Source organism: Epinephelus fuscoguttatus, linkage group LG5 (genome assembly GCF_011397635.1).
Source record: "Epinephelus fuscoguttatus linkage group LG5, E.fuscoguttatus.final_Chr_v1".
Classification (NCBI taxonomy): Eukaryota; Metazoa; Chordata; class Actinopteri; order Perciformes; family Serranidae; genus Epinephelus; species Epinephelus fuscoguttatus.
This window is the reverse complement of record NC_064756.1, coordinates 16,627,684-16,649,934: the sequence shown is the minus strand read 5'-3', so window position 1 is coordinate 16,649,934 and position 22,251 is coordinate 16,627,684. Positions and strand designations below refer to the sequence as shown.

Sequence of the window (22,251 nt, the reverse complement as noted above, 5' to 3'; positions counted from 1 at the left end):
GAACAAAAGAGATTAACAGTGACACTTACAAACATATTTCATTGTAGGAATTAAAATGTTTATTGTTCTCAACATGTGAGTTCACATCTTGTTTAACTGACAAATCCAGCCATGAGGAGGTATGGCAGAAAGACAGGTTAGATAGTTTCCACGTCAGCCAACAGGAGCCAGGCGCGCCCCCGCTGCTCCGTGAACTAACAAGTTTACAAAAAGGTGCGCGTGTGTGGTGTGATAGCGCTCGGTGCGTTCATGTACAATCGGGAATATGAGAACCATAAGCAAAAAGTGCAACCATACAGGAGTTAACTGCATGTTTAAACTGCAGAAAAAAGCACGCAGCTTCCTGTTATAGAATCATTCATAAAGGGACGCTTGACAAATGAGCTTAAAGTGGCTGTGTGTTGTTCATTGTACTTGGCAACTCACACTACTTAGGCCTTATCTCCCTTGACTGCCGACCTGCAATTTCTAGGTCAGCAGGTCATTTTTTGACAATTAAAAATGTTCCAAACATGAGCCTGATGCTGAACTTTTAATACAGATCTGCTTCCAAAGTTTATGCTACACCTTCATGTGGCTAGTTTCATCTTTCTATATAAGATTGACATACAGCATACAGTCGGCAGTTGTATAACATTAATTTGATGGGTTGCATATACCGCTGTCACAATGCTGTTGGTGTAATGTTTCTCAAAGCAAGACAGGCTTAGCAAACTTTGAATAATGGCTAAGATCCCAAAATGTTATGATACAATATGATATACTTTATTTATACTTAATTGAAATTTGTCTTGGACTCAGGAGCTGCACAAGTACTGCTGCCAGGTGAAAAGCACACATCATAAAAAAAAAAACATAAAACCACATACACTGGTATACATGTTGTCGACAACATCTGTGGTTTCACATAAATTAATTAATTCATTCAGTCATTTTCCGTAACTGCTTATCCTGTTGGGGGTTACGGGGACCTGGAGCCTATCCGAGCTGACACTGGGCGAGAGGCGGGGTACACCCTGGACAGGTCACCAGACTATTACGGGGCTGACGTAGAGACAGACAACCATTCACACTCACATTCACACCTACAGACAATTTAGAGTCACCAATTAACCTGCATGTCTTTGGACTGTGGGAGGAAGCTGGAGTACCTGGAGAGAACCCACGCTGACACGGGGAGAACATGCAAACTCCACATAGAAGGGCTCCCCCACAATAAATCAACAGCTGTAGCTTACTTGGTGTGTGCCATAGACTCATTGATGTGTACTGCTGCAAAAATGTAGATAAAGGTCTATAACTGGATATTCTAATGTAACCATCTGTTTGTGGTTTATGTTAACTGGTTTAAGAGTTAAAGCTAAAATATTGCTTCATAGGTTTTTAATGGTTAAAAACTTATTTGAGGAGATGACTAGTAAAGTGTATTCATAAGGTGGGTCCCACTAACATTGTGAAGTACTTTAAATCGTTCTGTGCATTACAAGCAACAGTTCTGACCAGTGGAAAATGCGGCTGATAGCAAAGCCAATAATTACAAGTTAAACCAGATGAAGCAGTTGATGGCTTTCTTGTAATGGCCAGCTGTTTACAGTATATTTCAGCTCTTGTGTCTTTTAAATGTTAATGTTAATGTTAAACAAAATGCATCAAATAGACTTAAATTTAATCATAGGCAGCACTTCTTATTGAAAGCCTTCACTTCACAGATCAAACTAAGAACAAAATATCTTTAACGCAGAGCTGGGAGCTTTACGAGGAGCACCTGAAGGCAGCACAGGGAGGCGTTTCCATTGTAGCCGTCCCTGCGTTGCCTGCCTGTTCAGCGCTGGTTCCTCCTCCTCCTCCTCCTCCTCCTCCTCTCCCCCATCCTCCTCCTCCACCTGCACCTCTTCCTCTTATTTCTCACCGCAGACTCCTCCACCACCTGCCACAGCAGCGACGCGGCGATGTAGAGCCACTGCAAATGATAATAAGCTCACGGAAGACCACAATTGACAGAGGGAGACAGAGAAGGACACACAGAGGGGAGGACAGACCCAGAGAAAGACAGACAGAAACGGAGAGAGACGAGCGGAAACAGAAACATATGGTTTGTCTGAAGAGCGGCTGTTAGTGAGGACTGCTGAACCCGGACTGAAACTTATTCAACCACCGTCATCAGATAAAACCCACATTTGATTCGTGCATCTCATTTCCTGACACTTGTTTGCCTTATTCCTGTGCGCTCTCACCTGCGCGTAAATACACCTCTGTTTGATTAGTTTGTGCGGGCTGGATTGCGGTTGTTGTACCTCCCCTGAACGCGCGCACACACACACGCACACTGATCATCACAAGACGCGGTGCAGCCCACAAAAGCTTCTTGCAAGGAGGAAATTGAATTAGACAAGTTATTCTCACACAAGAGGAGGACAAGAGTGGCTGGCTCTCTGCTTTGCCTTCATTCCCCCGCCTCACCGTGTGTCCTCCGGGCCCGACAGGAGTCTCTCAGACCCCCTCCTCCTCCTCTCTCTTCTCCCAGCTCCCCCCCTCTCCGATAACAAGCCATGTCTGGGCAGACTGTGACCATCCCGGACGACCGGGCGTTCGCCAGCTTCAAGGCGGAGTGTCTGTGCGAGGAAGGCTGGAATGTGAGCCACAACAAGGGGGGCATCACGGTGTGGATCCAGGCTCTGGAGGAGGGGAAGTCCATCCACAAAATTAAGGTGAGACTGCATCCAGGTGAGAAACAGGAAGCAGTGCAAATCCCATATGGAATATAATTAAAATATAACAAAGTATAACTCAGATATGTGCTTCCACTTTCTACTTGGCAGGGAGGTGCTTTTATTTCTCAACTCCCATATGATTCAAACTGCTGACTTGCTTCAACTGCTTCTTCCCCCCCTGCATGGTAGTTGCAGAGGCAACAAACTAACAGTGTATTGCATTTCAAATGTATTTAGATGACACAGCATACTATCTAAGTGCATAAACAAATGGGCTTCACAAATAGTCCCAATGTGCTGCTAAAAGTGCTACTTCTTTGTATCACTGTTTAGTGAACGCATCCTGTGTTAGATTCATCTATTTATAAATGTGTACAGTGGTTGGGTTGTGAATTCATGCCTCTCCCACACAACTGTATGAGAAATCCCCAGTGCTGTAGAAAAGTGAGTCTCAAACGGCAGGTTTAATTCTCCGGGGACACCTTTAACCTCTGTCAGTGACACAGTTTTCAACTCTGTACCCAAAAGCATATTGAGCATGGTGCGACAGCTCACCTTGACTTCTGTGGTGTTGGTTTTGCATACAGTTTGTCATTTAAGCACGGGGAAGTTAACAAAAGCTGAAATGGTGTCAGAGACGACAGAGCTGACTAAAGTTTTGTACTCAGAGGTTATAGCTTCATGTTTCATGTCATTCTAACTAGAATATCTTTGGGCTTAATGACAAAATTTGCAGGGTAAATGTATTACTTTGATATCCTGTGATGTTTTTTTGTTAGTATTTGCAAGTATTTTCTTAACTAAATGATTAACCAGGCCCAGAACTGCACTGGTGCACAGTTTGGCATTAATACAGTAATACAGTAACACAGGGTGCAGCAGGTGGAGAAAAAAAAATGCAATATATCCTGATCATTGTTCAGGTGAGGTAATGATGTGACGGGCATGTGAAAGTACTCGATGTGCAAACTTTATTATCTAGTCAAACAGCAGTCGTGGCAGTTTGCCTCAAAAGGGAATGTTTGTCTTGGGAGTTGATGTGGAGGCGTCATTGGGACAGCGGGTGTCACTTTAAGCCACCTAACACATTGGGTTTGACCACAGTCATTAATAGGGCTTTAGTGTTCCAGGGACAGAGACCCTGAGGAAACAAAATACTTGGCAAATTTGTGGCAAAAAGAGAAGAGGAATTGATTATTAAAATTGTTTGCATGCATGTTAAGTTAAAAAATGATAGTTTAATACAAGTTTCAGCTCATTTTGAAATTTTATTTTTAAGAAAGTAATTTACGGGGCGTCAGTGGCTTAGTGGTAGAGCAGGCGCCCCATGTACAAGGCTGTTGCCGCAGCGACCCAGGTTTGACTCCAGACTGTGGCCCTTTGCTGCATGTCACTCCCCCTCTCTCTCCCCTGTCCACACTTGTCTGTTCTATCAATTAAAGGCTAAAAATGCCCCAAAAAAATCTTTAAAAAAAAAAAAAAGTAATTTAGTAGTGGTTTAGTTTGTCTGTGCAGGTGATCTGTCTCACTCTGGACTGCCTGAAGTGGCCCCTTAGTATATAAAATGTATGGATCCTTATGGTTTATGCCTGTACTAGAGAAACCTTTTATCCAAACAGTCTGGACATTGCGATTTGTTCTACATTGAGCCATTAAACCTAGCAGCAATCCAGATCTAGATCCCCCTGGAATTTCTTTAATTAAAATATATATGTTATTGTATCCCTGTTATACTTGCAGTTCACTTTGCCAGTGCACACTACAGTCTCCACTTGGCCTCAGACCTGACTGACTGGCAGTTTAGTGCTTAACTGGCTCAAAATCTCTTTAGTGTTGTCACTTTCACTTCAAGACAGATTTTGCTTCACAGCTGACCCTTTTTGGGGAGGTTGCTATTCCTTTATAGCCCTTACAGTACTCTGATAAGACCTGACATAAAAATCTGATTACTGTAATTTACACTGCACATTGTCCCCCCACATGTAGAGATAGAAGTTAAAATACATTTTCCTCCGTGTAAATGTGTGCATGTGCTTTCCTGCTGGCATATCCGGGTGTGAGCAAGCAACCAGGTGTTTACTTTGTTGAATAAAGTTGTGTGTGTGCATGGGTGTGTGTGTGTGTGTGTGTGTGTGTGTGTGTGTGTGTGTGTGTGTGTGTGTGAAAAGGGGTGTGCAGGGGCCACAACAGTAGAGGGGTTTTCCCAACCCCCCTGAATATACTGTATCTATACTTGTGAGGCAGGATCTTAGTGTGTCTGTGTTGGTGTGAAGTGAACGGGCCAATCAGGATGGCGTAAAATGGCCTCATTTGCCTGTGTGATTCCTTGGGGTATATCCTGTGTGTGCAGAGGGTGTATCATGGCAGAATCAGCTGTGTATAAAGTGTGTGTGTGTTTGGTTTTGTACTTGTGAGGACCAAACATACTTTTTAATCATCCGAATGAGGGCATTCGGTCGGTATTCATTTCTTCAAAGGCCTGTATAAGCGTTAAGACTTGGCTTTTAGGTTACGGTTTAAGAATTAGATGGTTAAGGTCAAGGTAAGGGACGAGGGAATGCATTATGTCACCGAGGGTCCTCACAAAAATAGAATTGCAGGGATGTTTGTGTGTGTGTGCTTGTGTGCAGAGTGTATGGACAGGTGTGTTTCCTCAGGACAGCTCTGCAAACAGAGGGAAGTAGAAGGTGCACACAGACTCACACACGTATAGTTTGAGTAGGGCTCCTATCTATACCCGGCATGTTATCTTTATGTAAATATGACAGTCACAGGAGCTTTACTTTGCATGGTATATCATTCTCCATCTCTCGTATTCTTTTAGTCTCACACAGTCAATCTGCCACTCATTTCAAACTCTGACATGGCACGTGCGTATTATTCCTCTTCACAAAATGATGACATTAAAGGAGCAGTGTGTAGGATTTAGCGGAATATAGCTAGAACTTCTCCCATGTGCCACGCATGAGCTCCTGGTTAGGATTCCTTCAGTGTTTATTGTTCAGGAGGTTTTTATCAGTAGCCGAATTATCTGCAGAGGTTTCTTCCTCTCCAGAACAAACTAACCCAGTGATTTAATCTGGTAAAAACACTGAATAAAGTTGTTTTATGTTACAAATCAGTGTTTCGCCAATGCTGTTTGGTTCATTGCTGACTGGCGCTGGCCCAGCACCTGCTAACGATAACGTAAGATCCAGACATTCAGGAGGCATTTACTGGGAGCCGAATCATCCGCAGAGGTCTCTTCCTCTACTAAATAAATGGACCCGGTGATTTAAACTGGTAAAAACACTAAATAAAGTAGTTAAATGTTAAAATTAGTGTTTTTCCAATGATGTCTGGTACCAAAGTATGGCGCCTGACACAAAACCGTGAATGGCCCTATCTAGGGCCAGTGTTTGGTTTGACTATTCTGGGCTACTGTGGAAACACGGAGGTGCAACATAGCGGACTGTGTGGACAAGGACCTGCTCCCTATGTAGATATAAACTGCTCACTCTAAGATAATGAAAACAAAGATCATTCATCAACAATTCTGCCATATATCTCCCTAAATCCTAGACACTTGACGTTTTAGTGTAGCTGTGTGAAAATACACTGGATGGTGTGTATGGATCATGCTCATAGGTGTGTGCAGTGTGTGTGAGGGTAGGGGCTTTCAGCGATGCCACAGATACAACTTTTCTATTTATAGACGAAAATAAGGCATGCGTCTTTGCTGATGCATGTCAGACGATTAATGTTAGCGTTGAGTGTCTTCCTGTTTCCCGCTCCACTCCGCAGTATTAATAGCATAAAGAAAAAGTGATGAATCCAGATCAGAGATTGAGAAAGAGAGCAGATTGGCAATCATCATTATCATTAGCAGCCTAATTACCATGAGCCCCATTGTCGTCATCATCATTGCCACTGCCATATTCATCAATAGTGACTTTTGTATCACAGTGTAATCACAGCTGTAACCATCATCGTCGTCGTCGCCAGATCAGTTGTCAGCACATGACTCCACGTACAACGTGCAATGCATGGGTTTGTGTTAGTGTGTAGGTGGTCTGTGTTTACTCTTAATAAGTTGACAATCTGTCAGACCGCCTCTCTGCCATGCCCACACACGCTCACACACACAAGCACGGGAGACTCCTGGGTTTCAAGCTCCCCTGCTGACACACAGGGAAGCCCAGCTCTAAATCACCCACGCACTCCTCCATTTTTTTTGTTCAAAATTGTCTTCTGCAATCATGTATCAGCGCCCAGAGGAGCAAATGATGAGAGCTGACAGGTCGCAGGGACCAAGCAAATAAAAGAAGAGAGGAGAAGAAGAGTGGGTGAGACAGGGAACAAGGGAGAGAATAAGTAGTGGGTGGAGTGGGTTGGATGTGCAGGGGTCAGAGGTCACAGGGTGTTCTGAGTGGGCAGTGGGCACAGTGTGGACTCGGACCAGGCATGAAGAAAAGACTCACCAAACCACGCACACACATTGTTTGTGTACCTACGCGTCTGCCTTTTGTCTCCCTTTGTCTCTGCTTTATCTCTCTGAACTCTCTTTCACCCGCCTCTCTGTATCTCCGTCTCCTTGCTTCATCTGTTGACTTCACCGAATTAGTGTATAATAGAATTACGCACACGTGTACTTAGCTGGCTGTACGTCTTCATTGTGTACTGGATGTCTTTTGCTCCCTGCAGTTCCTTTCCTGTTGCCTTTTGCCTTTTTTATTTGGGTTTCCTTCTTCCTTGTACTCCTGTCTCAGTTTGCGTCTGGATACAATACATCTATTATTGTCCCTGGTGTTTTCTGACCTGCGAGTCCTCCGCCAGTCTGTCTACACATGCACAAACACGCACGGATATCAAATATGAGACCTTACTGATAGTGGCACTAGGGCTGTCGCGGTGAAGGAACTTCCCCTGCAGCGAATAAAGATGGCTCAACAGCTGATATGCGGTATTACCGCCATTTTTGTTGTTTTTGCAAATTACCTTGTATCCAGATTTAAGTGCTTTGTAATTAAGCTTTATTGTTGCTTTTTAAATGACAAAGATGACATAGATTTTAGAACAAATACCTGTGCATTGTTAAATGCCAAAAACAGAGGGGCACTGAGGCACAATAAGAGGTTTGGCGTTTTGCATCTGGTTGCCATGATACAGAATATTCGCAAAGTAAAAATGTCGGCACAAGGTAGAGTACCTGCTCTGGATGATGGTAAGACTGGCCAACATAGGGGAAAAACAACAGACCCGCTGTTCTGTGTGGGTTCAGTATTAGTTTCTTCTCCATTGTTGTTGTTCAGTGACATGATGGTTGGTCCTTGTGGGCTATTTGCCCCACCCCTACTCCACTGTGATTGGACGATTGGGTAAAAAGTGACAAAGATGAGCAGCTGCAGCATTTTTTACCCAAAGTTGAATATTTTTTAACTCAATGCAACCAGAAAAGCAGTTTGTAAATATGCATAAAGAAAGAGGCAGAGCTATGAAGGACGCGATGCTGGCTTCTAAAATTAGTTTATAAAAGGCAATATGCCACGTTGCTCACAGTTTTGCAATATACCCCTATATATTGAATTATAATCCTTGTAACTGGATACATGTAGCATCGCCAGATCCTCCTTCATACACAGCCCAACAGGATTCATCATGCATTCTGTTACAGGCTTTGTTGTTTCCCTTGAATGTCAGTCTGCAGCCGTACCCTCATTCTGCACCCCACACACGTTCTCCCGACACCCAGTAAATCATTTCTGGGTAATAACAGAATAATTGTTAAAGTTTTAACCATTGTATTTAATAGACTGCCATTGCATTTGTTTAGTCAGAGCAGTATCATGTGACTCTACAGTCACTAAACACAGTTAAACAGTTAGTGAGTTTGTCTCCTGGCCTCCTCATAGTCGGGTTTCTTAATCGCAGTGCTAGAAAAATTAACTTACATCCTTTATTTAGTTAAAAATAGTCCTTCCACTAATTCCTGCAGTCAAAATGTAAAAAGTAAAGACAGCAAAATACACTTGGAAATGCTCATCATACATACATAATTATAATGTAAGTATTGTCACACTGTAGCCAGTCAAGATTCAGCTAATTTTAATGGCTTTATACAATCAGTGTGTAAAGCCATATGAGATTTTGTTGACACTGTTATGTAGAGGTGTAAATTCAATTATGATGTAAGATACACCATTCAATATAATGTAATCCAGCTCATCGCCACCTTTCACGATGGCCTCAGTCAGAAACATATGATTATATTATGACGATGTCAAAAACATGAACATGATAGGTATCATAAAAACTGATTTTATGGCCAAACAGTTGCATTTGATGGCATTAGACTGTAGAGGTGTACCTAATAAACTGGACACTGACTGTGTACTGTTGAACAGTGAAATCTATAACAATGTATATGTTGATCACACATTGTAGCTTTAGCTGTAGAGAAATGGCTTAGAAGTATAAATGTACAGAAAATGGACATACTCAAATAAAAGGACATTTTCAGATATCTGTCAATCATATATCAGTCTACCTCCTAAACAGAACCATAAATTAGCTCCCTTGATTGAAGTATTGATGAGATCCGACAGGTGATGCCTTGCACCACGTTGTTATTTTGTCTGTTCTTTGTGATTATGTTGTCAGCAATCAGTCTGTATTTACCTGCTCTCTGCACCCAATCTTTATTTCCTTGTTCTTAGAGAGGGGTCTGTGTTTGGGGAGATGTCATTTCAATTCAACACTTTCAATTTATTTTGTTCCAGAGTGCAGCTGGTTGTGAAGCCCTTTGAGACTGTGGCCATGTCTAAGGGCTATATAAATTAAATGGATCTAAACAGAAGCAACAAGTGAGTGCATGCAGTGCACAGTGATATTGTAATAGCCTACTTGTCCATTTTGAATTTAGAGTAAAATGAAATTTCTTGGACAAGTGGGTTGGAAGGCAAAATGGGATGTTGAGAATTATAATGATATGTGGTCCCAGAACAATTAACCAATCACTAACTTCACTAATTTTGGGTATTAACCTGAAACATTTTCTGAAATGGTGACTTTCTGATGTGTCTGTTGGTTGGTTTGTCCATCATAAATCAACAGTTCATAGGAGATCTAACAAATAATCGCCCAAGAAATGGTGTCGTCATGTTTGGTTCTTAAAAACGTAAAGTTATGAAAGTTAGGTTGAGGCAAGTAAAGTTACAAAGGTTAGGTTTAGAAAAAGAAACAAGTGGGTGTTGTCTTGTTACATACTTAACAAAAAGTTACGTACTACTTACTGTAAAGTTAGGTATGGCAGGTTTAGGAAAAGAGAAGTGGTTGGACTTTGCTATATTCTGTAGGCAACGTAGCATAAAGTTACGTTGCCAACTAAACAAAGTTACAAACGTAACGTAAAGATGTGTAGGTCAGGTTCTAGGCAAGTAAAAGTAAAATACTTAATGATGTTGTGTACTAAATGTAAAGTTATGCAGGTTAGGTTTAGGAAAAGAGACACAGTTGGGTGTTGTCACATTACGTAGGCTATTTAAAGTTAAGTTACATAGCCGACTTAACGATGTTGCATACTTAACGTAAATGTACTTAGATTAAGTTTTAGGCAAGTAAAGTTACATAGGTCAGGTTTAGGAAAAGAAACATGGTTGAGTGCTGTAACGCTACTTGGGTTACTTAACGTAAAGTTATGTAGGCGACTTAACAATGTTACGTACTTAACATAATGGTACTTATGTAAAGTTTAAGACAAGTAAAGTTACATAGGTAAGGTTTAGGAAAAGAAACATGGTGACAATGTTCCTTAAAATAAGTCAAAGTTGGTTTCACATGGGACACAATCACCAGTCTCTTGTGGGGAAAAGTCCTGTGCTTGTTTGACCCATCCACCCACTAGCCTGCCTCCTCATGCGAAGTTTTGCTCCCTATATTACTTCCTTCTATGCTCCTGTCAGTGGATTGGTCCCATGACTGCAGCTTTCCCCATTAAGTGGGTTATATTGGAATTACTGGCTCATGATTACATGGGTTGTATACAAATTCTGGCGCATTGCTTTTCGTAGGTATTTACGAAGAGTGCATGAGAGCACCCTGACAAATGTTACAAACATTATAGCTAAATAGTAGCATGTTAATATTGTCAGAGCATGCTAGCATACTGATGTTAGCGCTGCTGTGCCTAACCACAGCCCAACAGAGCTGCCAACATAGCTTTAGTAATGTTATATTACTTTTTCATGTGACAGAATTATGCGTCTGTGATTAGTAAAGGATTTTGCAGATCCATATCTCATTTAGCTCCTCAGATAACAAGTTGTAAAATGGAAAGTGCATATTTAGTGCCGTTACACTAAAGAGAGCTGTACAGCCAAATGTAAAGTAAAGCTGGTGATCAGTTTCTTAAATGAGGCCCTGAGGGAACGAGGGAAGAAGAAAATTGAGTTTTAACCCTCGTGGACTCATTTGTAATGGGAGTTAAAGTCATCTGGGATAGACAACCACCCTCGGTCCATTTCTTTCTCATTTACTCCTCCTGCTCTGTTATTCTTTCACTCTCTCTCGGCCTCTCACTTGCTCTCAGTGTCTCTTTGTGTATCTTCTCCATCGCTCTGCCCTTCTTTGTTGTTGTTGTTGTAAGACTAATTCCCAGTATCCCCCTGGTAATTGTAACTGTAGTAACAGCTTTTACCCAAGGGCTGCACACCTCTCTTTACATGGCTTGTGGTGTATGTACAGTGCCATCCACTTCAAAGCTGACATAGGCAGGAGTCCCTGTGGTTTCATTAATACGCCGTGATGCACTGCACCATACTTGTTCCATATTAAAAAGTTCAATGTATAATTCATCATAGATTTTTCTTTGAAAGTAATTCATATAATGTATCTAAAAAAATGATCAGACCCTTTGCTTCCCCCTTATTCTCACATACCATCTGACAGACTGTGTGTGTGTGTGTGTGTGTGTTTGTGTGTGTCTGTCTCCTGTACTGACTGTGTTGTTTTCCATTTAAAAAGCTCAGGTCTAGTAATGACTCATTTGTGGTCAGAGGCCTGTCTCTCGATTCTCTCCTGATTATCTCTCTCGCGCGCGCGCACACACACACACACACACACACACACACACAGTCTTCTTTCGCTGCTCTCTGACACTGATACTCCGTGACCATCTGATGTCTAATTGTTTACATGTCAGTTGCCACTGTGTGTGTGTGTGTGTGTGTGTGCGCGCGTGTTTCTTTGAGTGTGTGCAGGATCCCTCAATACTCGTATTTACGCACCACCTCTTATTTTATTTGTTCTGTTTGCATATCAGATTAAGTATGGATGGAGAGTTTTGTGCTCATCTTTGATGTGTTCACCAGGGTTTGTTTTTTTGTTTCACATGGGATGAATAGCGACAAACTCTGCAGCTCTCCTCAACAACAGCGCAGTACTTAACTGTGAATTTATGGGATGCAGTGTCATTAAAATCTAATGGATTTTCCGACTTCGTAGTTTGCATAGGCTAGAGCTCTTAAATGTTTTTGCATGATCAGTGCAATAAAACTCATAAATCTGGTCTATGATTCAGTTATGTTAGCTCAGTATATGTTCTGTATTGCCTAAAATGAACACCGTCTGTCTGTCTGTCTTTCTCAGTGTCGGATGGTGTGTAAGGACGTATCAGCTGAGACCATATACGACGTTCTCCACGACATTGAATACAGAAAGAAATGGGACAGAAACGTCATTGAGACCTTCGATATCGGGAAACTTACGGTCAACGCGGATGTCGGTTACTACTCATGTATGTTACACACTTGAGTGTAAACATATGCTGTTTACAAAAAGCATTCACTTGTCACTAATATGATTTGTGGCTGCGAGGGGAGGCAGACACACACACACACACACACACACACACACAAAAAGTATACATTGATGTGTTTTGTTCATCACATTCATCTTGTGCATTAACAGGGAAGTGTCCAAGTCCTCTTCGGAACCGCGATGTTGTCACGCTTCGCTCCTGGCTGCCAATGGGGAAAGATTACATCATCATGAACTACTCTGTCAAACATCCTGTGAGTACACACACACACACACACACATACACACATATGCACAGAGGGCTTATAGAAGCTCAGCTGGGGCCCTGCCCATTCACCCCTATAGAACTCCATACATACTGTATGTGCTCAAAGGTGCACTGAGAAACAACTGGCCCGTTTTGAAATGAGTGCACATTGGGTGAGCCGACATGAGCGTTGATCCAGTTTAGCAAGCATAAGGGTGTTGTGTTGTATGAAAAGAAATCCTTAAATATTTGTGGAAAGGCGGCACTACAAAGCTGTGTGTGAGTCAGTCATTTAAAACAACCGGTGAATCCAGAAGGCAAAGAGAATTTGGCATCTTTCCCAAAGAGAGAGCGCCTGACATACCTCCTGCCCTGGATGCTTTTACCTGGGAAATGATAGATGTACTGTGTGCTGGCACTGCTTCAGTTTGGCTAATTGGATTCTGTTGCATACATTGTGTTTTCAGTTCAGCTTCCAGTCGTGCTTTTCAAGAATATGAGTAATTTGAATGCCAAACGGCAGTAAAACAAACCGACTGATTAGAGTACGCCGAGACCATGTGAGTGACTTTCAGTTTGGAATCTGGCCCAAAAACCCAGTCTTTAGTTTGGCTGTATTTCTCCGCTTCTTGTCCAACAGGAAGAAGAGGACAAGAACTGTTCCATGATAAAGCTTGTTCTTATCACCTCTTTTTACGGCTGCAACATCCAATTAGTTTTATTATCGATTAATCTGCATATTTTTTGCTTGAATGCTTTATTGTCTGGCTTATCAAAGGTCAGGAAATGGTGAAAAATGCCTTTCACAATGTCCTACATATCTTGTCTTGTCTACAAACAAAAGCTATTCAGTTTACTGTTGCGTGAGAGAAATAAAAAGCAGCATATCCTCACAGTTTCCGAATTGTCAACTCATCAAATAACTGAATAGTTTCAGATGTACGTCTCTCGATCTGACTTTCAGTCCGTTCTGTCTCGTTTCCTTTTTCTTCTCCGTCTTTATTGCTTTTTGGTGTGTGTGTGTGTCCCCAGAGTCTCTTTTCCCTCTTAGTTTCTCAGTTTCACTCGCTAATTTAATGTTTACAAAAGGATAAGACCTCTCATGTGACTCGTCGCTGTTGACTTCCGCCTCCCCTTCCGCATTCCTGCATCATTAAGTGGTTACAGACATAATAGACGTTATGTGTGTGTTTGAGTTCCACGTGTGTGTGTGCATGGCTGTGTTTAATTAGCCAAGGTCACTCTGTGTAATCAGTAGATTTTGAGAGGTTTACTTGTGGAGTGCGGCTCAAGGGGGATCCTTAGTGTAGTGCTGAGTTCACACACCCACCACCAGGAGTCAGTCCACTTATACTCTGACACTATCTTCAGCTGTGCTCTTTCCCGTGATTAATTACAACTGATTTTCTGTCATGCATGTGTAACGGCTTTCAGCAATCAGCTTTTGAGATCCAGCTGACACTGCCCCCAGAGTAACTGTCTAAGTCTGACTTGCAAGAGAGGCCTATATTTATATTAGGGCTACAGCTAAAGACACCTAATGACTACTCTATTAGCTAATCTGTTTTTACAAGTTTTTAGCCACAATGACTCCAGGGATGGCAGTGTTATTATTGGATGGATGAGATTTTGTGCAGACATTCATAGTCCCCTGTGGAAGCCCATTTACGCCAGTGAAAGAAGAAGTAAGTAAGTCCTGTAAGTTTCTGATGAGCCCCTTTTACACAGCCTGTTCAAGGCGGGAAGCTGGTTAGCATTGTTGCCTCACAGCAAGAGGGTTCCTGGGGTATGGGGTTCGAACCCTTGGTGGTGGAGCCCTTCTGTGCATGGTTTGCATGTTCTCCCTGTGTCAGCGTGGGTTTTTTCCAGGTTCTCCGGCTTCCTCTCACAGTCCAAAGACATGCAGGTTAATTGTGACTCTAATTACCCTTAGGTGTGAATATGAGCGTGAATGGTTGTCTGTCTCTATGTGTCGGCCCTGCGATAGTCTGGCAACCTGTTCAGGGTGTACCCTGCGTCTCGCCCAATGTCAACTGGGATAGACTCCAGCCTCGGTGATCCCTAACATGATAAGCGGTTATGGAAAATGAATGAATGAATGCTCTTTATATAAGGTACGATTGTGGAATTGGGGGACAGAGACAGAGAGACAGAGTTGTCGAGCCTTTAAGCAAACAGAGAAGGTAGTAACAGCATCAAATCGATGTCTGTGTAAAAAGCACTGGCGGCAGGATGGGGTGTGGCGTGCGACCCACCACCAGGAGATTTAAAAAACAGCTAGCAGCTGTTAGCAGCTGACACGAGAAGAACAGCAACTGAAATATTCTGCAAAGTAGGAAAACAATGAGATGCCATATGACAGGGACAGTAAATGATTGTTATTGCCATGCCAAGACTTAAACTTCACTGAGTAGCGCACCTTCACAGAGCTGCTAGCATGGCTGTGGACTCTGTGTCTGGTTGATTAAATGTTGAATGATTAAAAGTATCAAAAATAACAAATACCCATTTGAGTTACTGGAGCCCAAAGTGATGACTTAAACTAGCTTGTGTGATCTGACCCAAAAAAAAACAGCCAAAAAACACAACTTAAGTAAATGTTCTGTTGATCAAGCAATAACTGATTGTTAGATCGTGAGATAAGAAGTTTCCTGGTATACTAGATGTGTCAAGACTGCAGAGAGACACCTCATCAGTGACTAATGCTGATATCTTTGAGTATCTCTGAACAAAAAACCCCTCTCTATTACGTCAGAAGATTATAATAATGTCCCTGATTTCCCAAAAACCTGCAGATGTCATGTTTCACGAAAGTTGTCATTGTACTGTCAGCAAGAATTCCTACAGTGTCCCCCATGTAGTAGAGATGTGCAGGCACAGTCAAATATTAGGGAATGATAAAGTAGTTATCTCCTCTGAGAAAGTGTGCTTCTGAAGTGCTCTGCAGTGTGCCTGTCCCAATTAGCACAGGCTAACCAGTGCTGTACTTTATCTTCATGAATAATAATCTTAGATATAGAGTCAAAAGAGCCAGCAGTGAGTGGAGTAGTGGGCCTTCGCTGCTGTGTTATTCACAGAGTAGTGTGGACTGGATTTGCATCGGAAAGATGACTGTGAAGCAGAAAATCAGACTGACTGGCAGCAGAAAAACACAACACAGACAAAGAGCCCGGAATCCCAATGCTTACCCTGCACAAAGTATGTCGACCCTTTGGCAGATGGACACAAAGAGCTAAAGTCCAGTATCTAGCTACAGTACCGTAAAGTATTTCCTAGTGAAGCAGGATAGGCAGGCAGGAAAATATTTGGCAGGAAGTTGATTTGATTGTTGAAAGGTGGGAATGTCATAGTAGGCTTTGACAGCGTAACACAGACCGTACTGCACTATCTGTCAATTAGAGAAAAGGAGCCCATCGTGTGCTCTGGGTAGTTGCCGAAGCTGTCCAGTGTAAAATGCCTTGTGCATAATCTGGAGCTGTCACAGATATTCATTCATTCATTTTCCGTAACCACTTATCCTCTTGAGGGTCGGGGCTGGAGCCTATCCCAGCTGACATTGGGTGAGAGGCGGGGTACACCCTGGACAGGTCGCCAGACTATCACAGGGCTGACACATAGAGAAAGACAACCATTCACACTCACATTCACACCAGAGTCACCAATTAACCTGCATGTCTTTGGACTGTGAGAGGAAGCCGGAGTACCCAGAGAAAACCCACGCTGACACAGGGAGAACATGCAAGCCGTGCACAGAACGGCTCCCCAACCCAGGGTTCGAACCCCCCACCCTGGGTTTGAACCAGGAACCCTCTTGCTGTGAGGCGACATTGCTAACCACTGCACTGCATGGACCCACAGATGTGTTTTTCTCAAATGAATAGATTCTAGCCCTATGGCCAGTGACAAATGAAATGAAAACACACGGATGTAGCATGCTGTTGCTAGCTAGCTAACTTAATCTTAGCTTTCGCTGCTAAGGGTTGCATATTGATTGATGGATGGATGTCATGATATTAATTGCTGAAACATACATAAGCGCACGTCATATATGGTTTTACAGGAGGAAAACATGACTGGATTTTGATATAAGAATACAAAGAAATTGAGGGTTTTTTGTATATAGTGTAAAATATGTGTTCAGTATGACTTGGGATATTAAGTCCAGTTGAGACCAAAGATTCATGACGAGACAAGTTGAAACAGGCAACTACTTGCAATGCGCTGTTCCACCATGTTCTAAAAACCTGTTGGTTCACACCAATGCAACTAGATGAGATGGTGTGTCATCTCTATGCAACAACTGTCTGTACTTCTGTTCTGATTTGCAGCTTTTCAGACTTATTTTGTGGCTGAATATAATTTGCAGCTTCTTAAAATATGAATGAGGATAGTGAGAGTTTGTGACAGTGACAGTTGCATTTGTACTAGTGATGAAACCACGAAAAACATTCACAAAACAAGCATCAGATGGACTGTATTCATAATAAATATGCCACAATAATATGAAAAACCAGCACCAATTAGGGCAGGCGGGTGGGTGTCTGCCGGTGATTTGACCAGCTGAGTTGCAGGTGACCGGCCAGTTCACACCACTGCAACTTTTCTCTGCAACATTCTAAAATGGTTTCAGCTCGTCGCAAATCTTTGGTCTAAACTGGGCTTGAAGGGGTTTAAAAAGCATTTTTCATTTCATTTTGACTATAAAGACACTTCTGTGTTTTGTTTTTACTAGGATGTTTTTGGTGCACTGTAGGCCAATGTCATTTACATAATGAATGAATGAATGAAGGTTTACAGGGCTCCTTGTCTTGTTCAAGGTTGGTACATGCACTGATTACGGATGTTACTTCCAATAAGAATCTGTGTGTGTGCACGTGTGTTGTCTCTACAGAAATACCCTCCTAAAAAGGATCTGGTGCGAGCTGTGTCCATTCAGACTGGCTACATGATCCAGAGCCAGGGACCAAGCAGCTGTACCCTCACTTACATGGCCCAGGTAGATCCACGAGGTAACTAACTAACACACACACACACACACACACACACACACAGACAATCAACAGCACAAGGGCAAACTCATACAGAAGTGCATAAATAAAAGTAAACACTCAAGACTGAAGCACACAGGTACACATACGCACACCCAGGTGCTTAACACACGCTCAAAGTTCTAATGAATGATTCATCCCCCTGCCTTTTTGTCAAAATGAGTCGCTATAGTAACCATATGAAGGACAGAGTCTATTACTCTGCCACCTCATTCTGTCCCTCCTCTCTCTTGTTTGCTCTCTTTTTCCATCCATTAATCCGATTCTCCCTCTTATTCACTCACGCATGCAAGTGCTAATTGTGTAAATATCTCTAATCACTGGTTTGTAATGTGTGTTGCAGCAAGTAGCAAGTTACAAAGCCTCACTTTGATTCTGGATGACATGACACGACATGCAATAAAGCAAACTTTAAATCCCTCTTTTGTCTCTTCACCCTCCTCCTCCTCTTTCTCTCTCTCTCTGTCACTTATTTCCTGTCATTGTCTCACTTTTTTCCATCCTACTCTTCACTCTGTCTCTCTCTTTGCAGGTTCCTTACCCAAGTGGGTTGTCAACAAGTCTTCCCACTTCCTTGCTCCTAGCGTAAGTCATTGCAGATCAACACAGATTCTATATGTGTTTGGTGGTGTATTAAAGGAACAGTGTGTAAGATGCAGGGGGATTTAATGGCATCTAGTGGTGAGGATTGCAGATTGCAAACAGCTGAAATTCCTCCTGGTTAGAATTCCTTCAGTGTTCATAGTTCAGCAGGTCTCCAAATTGGAGAAGGGTTCCATGTGAACAGCAGTTGAACATGGGTCAGTCGGTCCTAAGAGATGGGCGAACGGCGTTCGGAAGGGTAGGGGGCGATGGCCTACGTCGCCCCCGGCCGATCGAAAGGGAGTCGGGTTCAGATCCCTGAATCTGGAGTGGCGGAGATAGGCACCGCGAGGCATCCAGTGCAGTAATGCAGATGCCCTGGGGAGAGTTCTCTTTTCTTTATGATGGGCATTGCACCCTGGATTGGGTTGGCCCTGAAAGAAGGGCCTGTGCCCTGGAAAGCGTTGCGGCTCTGGTGGTGTCCAGTGAGCTTTCGCTGGCCCTTGAAAATCCAGGGGAGAAGGTGTAAATCTCGTGCCAGGCTGTACCCATATCTGCAGCAGGTCTAAATATATGATTGAGGTGAATTGGCGAAACAAGACATGTCTGCTGCCCTAAACAAAAATGAAGTCATGGTCTGATAAAGATACAAAAGCAGAAGTTTCAGCCAAGGAGACAAAGTTTTGGTCTGAGAAACCTCGTGTTTGCCGGAGCTCCGCCATCTGCATAGGGGAGGTTCAGACCCTTGGAGGGGGGGGGCCGTGATCTGCAACCTCTGGACGAGAACCCACTCCCTGTGTAGATATAAATGGCTCATTCTTAGGTAACAGAAAACACAACGATTCTTAATATCAAATGATTAAACACTAAGGAACACATACTTACTATATTATATTTCATATCTGCCAATATTTCCCCCCTAAACCCAAAACATTGGATCTTATATCCACAGACATTTGTACAGCTAATTTATAATCTCTCCTACGAATCCAGGAACATTCTGTCTCCAGTATTTGTTTGTCTGTTTGAGGGTGTGTGTGTGTACTTGTTGAAATAGGGCAAAGATTCTCTGGAGAGCAGCCTGGGATGAAGGTACCCCCTTGATGATAGTCAAAAAATAGCTGCTCAGCGAGACATACAAATCCCACTGAAAATACCCATGCTGATGACTTCAACACAGTGAATGCAAGAAGAATTTTCTGTCTGGGTGTTATAGATTTTTTTTATCAGGAAAAATTTATAATTCAGAATATAGTACATATTGTGGAAAACCATTTGATTTAATCTTTTAAACCAACAGACATATTGAATGAGGATTTTTAAAACTATTCTTCATCCCTGTTCAGTCCAGCCTGTCTTATCCGAGCATCAACCAGGAATGAATATTGACAGTGCATTCAAGTGCAATCATTTTCTTTCTGCCAGCTGAAAATGTTGATGATCAACACACATCTACAAAACAATAAATGTTGTCTTACTTGTGCTGTTCATCCGTTTTGCTCCTTTTTTAGGCGCTGAAGAAAATCAACAAAGCCTGTTTGAAGTATTCAGAGTGGAAGCAGAGACACAACCCCGGCTTCAAGCCCTGGCTCTTCCCTGAACAGACTACATTACCCAGCATCCCGCTCTCTGAGCTCAGCATCCAGCGTGCTGAGAGCCTGGAGAATATTGATGAGAGCTCCCTGGCTGAGACCCAGGAGAGAGAAGACAGCGACTAACACACACTCGCACACACACACTCACACACATAGTCAACTTTTCATAGACACACACAAACAGTAATGCAGGGTTACATGCATGCCTGATACACATCCATAATTATACTTATGTACTTATGTGTGATTCTATATATGAGTATATATGTATGCACATGCATACGGTTGCATATGCAGGCATACTAACATGCACCTATATGGAATCATTCATGCACACAGACAAACTCATACTTGATCAACCCCATCTCATGCCTACATAATGTATGAACACATATACGCGGCATAGATGCACTCACACACACGCCCACTCACAAGGGGCACCGAAAACTACTTATTTTTACATGTCAGTAAACCCATAGTCACTGTAATCAGAAAAGTGGCTTTTAGTGTTATTTTTCACATCTGTTCAAATGATATCAAACTTTCTTATTTGGACCTATACAGACTGTCATAGCAAAATATATTTTCAGTAAGAATTACTGTTGAAATGTTTACAGACTAACCAGACAGTGGACATCCATATCTCATTGAAAATATGAATAATGGATTTCAAAATGATACTCTCCATCATGTATACATACTCAGTTTGTCTCTCTCTGACCATGTTGTCTCTCTGTCCCTCATTATGTGTCTCCAACCCAATTTTTGTAAGCACATAATAAATATGCAGGTGTGCAGAAGGCAGCTGGAACCCCCTTTACCTGCGACTCTTTCGTACAGACACACACATATACACGTACAGATTTTACACACGTACTGTCTGCTCCTCTAATTGAGAGATGTATGAATGTATGTAGAGTTTAAAAATTAAAATCATATTCCTACAAAGGTTTTCAAATTTCACTGGTGAGATGAGTTGTTTTTTTCCCCCCCGCTGTATGTGTGTTGTACACATGCCGGTGCGTTTGCTCGGGTTGATGCATTCTTTCAGACACACACACACATCCATTGATTTTAAAACTGCACTGCCACAGTGTTTCACTCACTGGAAAAAAAATGCACGTGTGTTTTGTTTGGTTGCATGCACCCATGCATGTGTACAGCATATGTGTCCTAATTAGAATTAGGAATCCCCCAATCTGTTGGCATGGCAACTCTGCGATCGACTCAGCACCGAAGGGAGACGTGAAGAGATGAGAGCGTGCCTGTCACAGAGGAAGTGACTTATTGCAGGGTGCCTGCCCCTTCTTGCCTACGTTGCATTAGGCTAAGAGCATGTGTACTGTAAATGCACCACATGTGCGTCAGCTATAATTTCTGTTTCCCTGCAGTGGGTTAATTGGATGACATGACACTTGTCTTGCGTACCACACTCGCACATTTACATGACTTTAAGTATAGCTAAAGACTGCATTGAGCATATTGGACACGCTTAAAATGAGAGAATTATTCGGAAGTTCATGAAGCTATCTGTCTGTGTTTGCCACAGGAAGAGGAGCGCAGCATTGCACTGTACATGTCATGCCTTTAAATACACTGCATGTCATCCTCTCTGACTGTTCCTTTTTTTTTTACAACATCCACTTCTGCATATGCACCACCCAATAAAATATGAATGATGAAGGAAATAGTATGTGAGACATGCAAAAGGCATACAGCTCTGGTGTTCTTTCCTGCAGCTGCATTGACTGTTTATCCCCCTGCCCTTGTATATAACCATCCATCCATCCATCCTCAGAGTCTTAATGAGGCCTCTCGCTCAGCCATCATCATTATGTACGTGTGTGTGTGTCAGAGGAAAAGGGCTGTGTGTGCATGGGGTGTGTAGGATGCGTGTCCCAGTGGCAACCCTGCATTGTCTTCCACCCGCCTCCACAGCGGGAGGAGACGTATAAGCAGCATGATGGCCGGCACCCCTCTGTGTGTGTGTTTCTGCATATGTGTCACACTGCCACCCCCACAGCAACCCAGCCCACCAGGGCTGATAGCCTGGTGATGACTCATCACCACCCCACCTCCTCTTCAACTCCTCTCCAGCTCCCTCTCCCTCCACCTCGTGTATTCTCCCCCTTCTCAGTTCCTCAATTTCCCCCCTTCATTTCTATCCCACCTCTTCATCCTTTCATCCACGCCTCGCCTTTGATCCTCTTTCCCTCACCTCCACCATGTTTCTTCCTCTGCCCCATCTTGTCTTTGCCTCTTCTCTTTTTACC

General features: G+C 42.7%; 1 protein-coding gene across 1 annotated transcript; it reads left to right on the top strand.

The window, feature by feature from the left end:
• Positions 1 to 1,854: 1,854 nt before the first annotated feature.
• Positions 1,855 to 20,941, top strand: stard10 (StAR-related lipid transfer (START) domain containing 10). The gene is made up of 6 exons (XM_049577511.1): positions 1,855 to 2,708; positions 12,336 to 12,483; positions 12,657 to 12,760; positions 17,645 to 17,762; positions 18,334 to 18,386; positions 19,895 to 20,941. The coding sequence occupies exons 1-6, from the start codon at positions 2,550 to 2,552 to the stop codon at positions 20,099 to 20,101; spliced, it is 789 nt and encodes a 262-aa protein (XP_049433468.1). The 5' UTR covers positions 1,855 to 2,549; the 3' UTR covers positions 20,102 to 20,941.
• Positions 20,942 to 22,251: the final 1,310 nt, after the last annotated feature.

Bases quoted from the DNA above. Each gene is read 5' to 3' on its own strand.
- stard10 (XM_049577511.1), top strand. From the start codon at position 2,550: ATGTCTGGGCAGACTGTGACCATCCCGGACGACCGGGCGTTCGCCAGC. The intron at 2,709-12,335 runs GTGAGACTGCAT...TGTCTTTCTCAG, and splicing joins AGTCCATCCACAAAATTAAG to TGTCGGATGGTGTGTAAGGA. The intron at 18,387-19,894 runs GTAAGTCATTGC...CTCCTTTTTTAG, and splicing joins CCCACTTCCTTGCTCCTAGC to GCGCTGAAGAAAATCAACAA.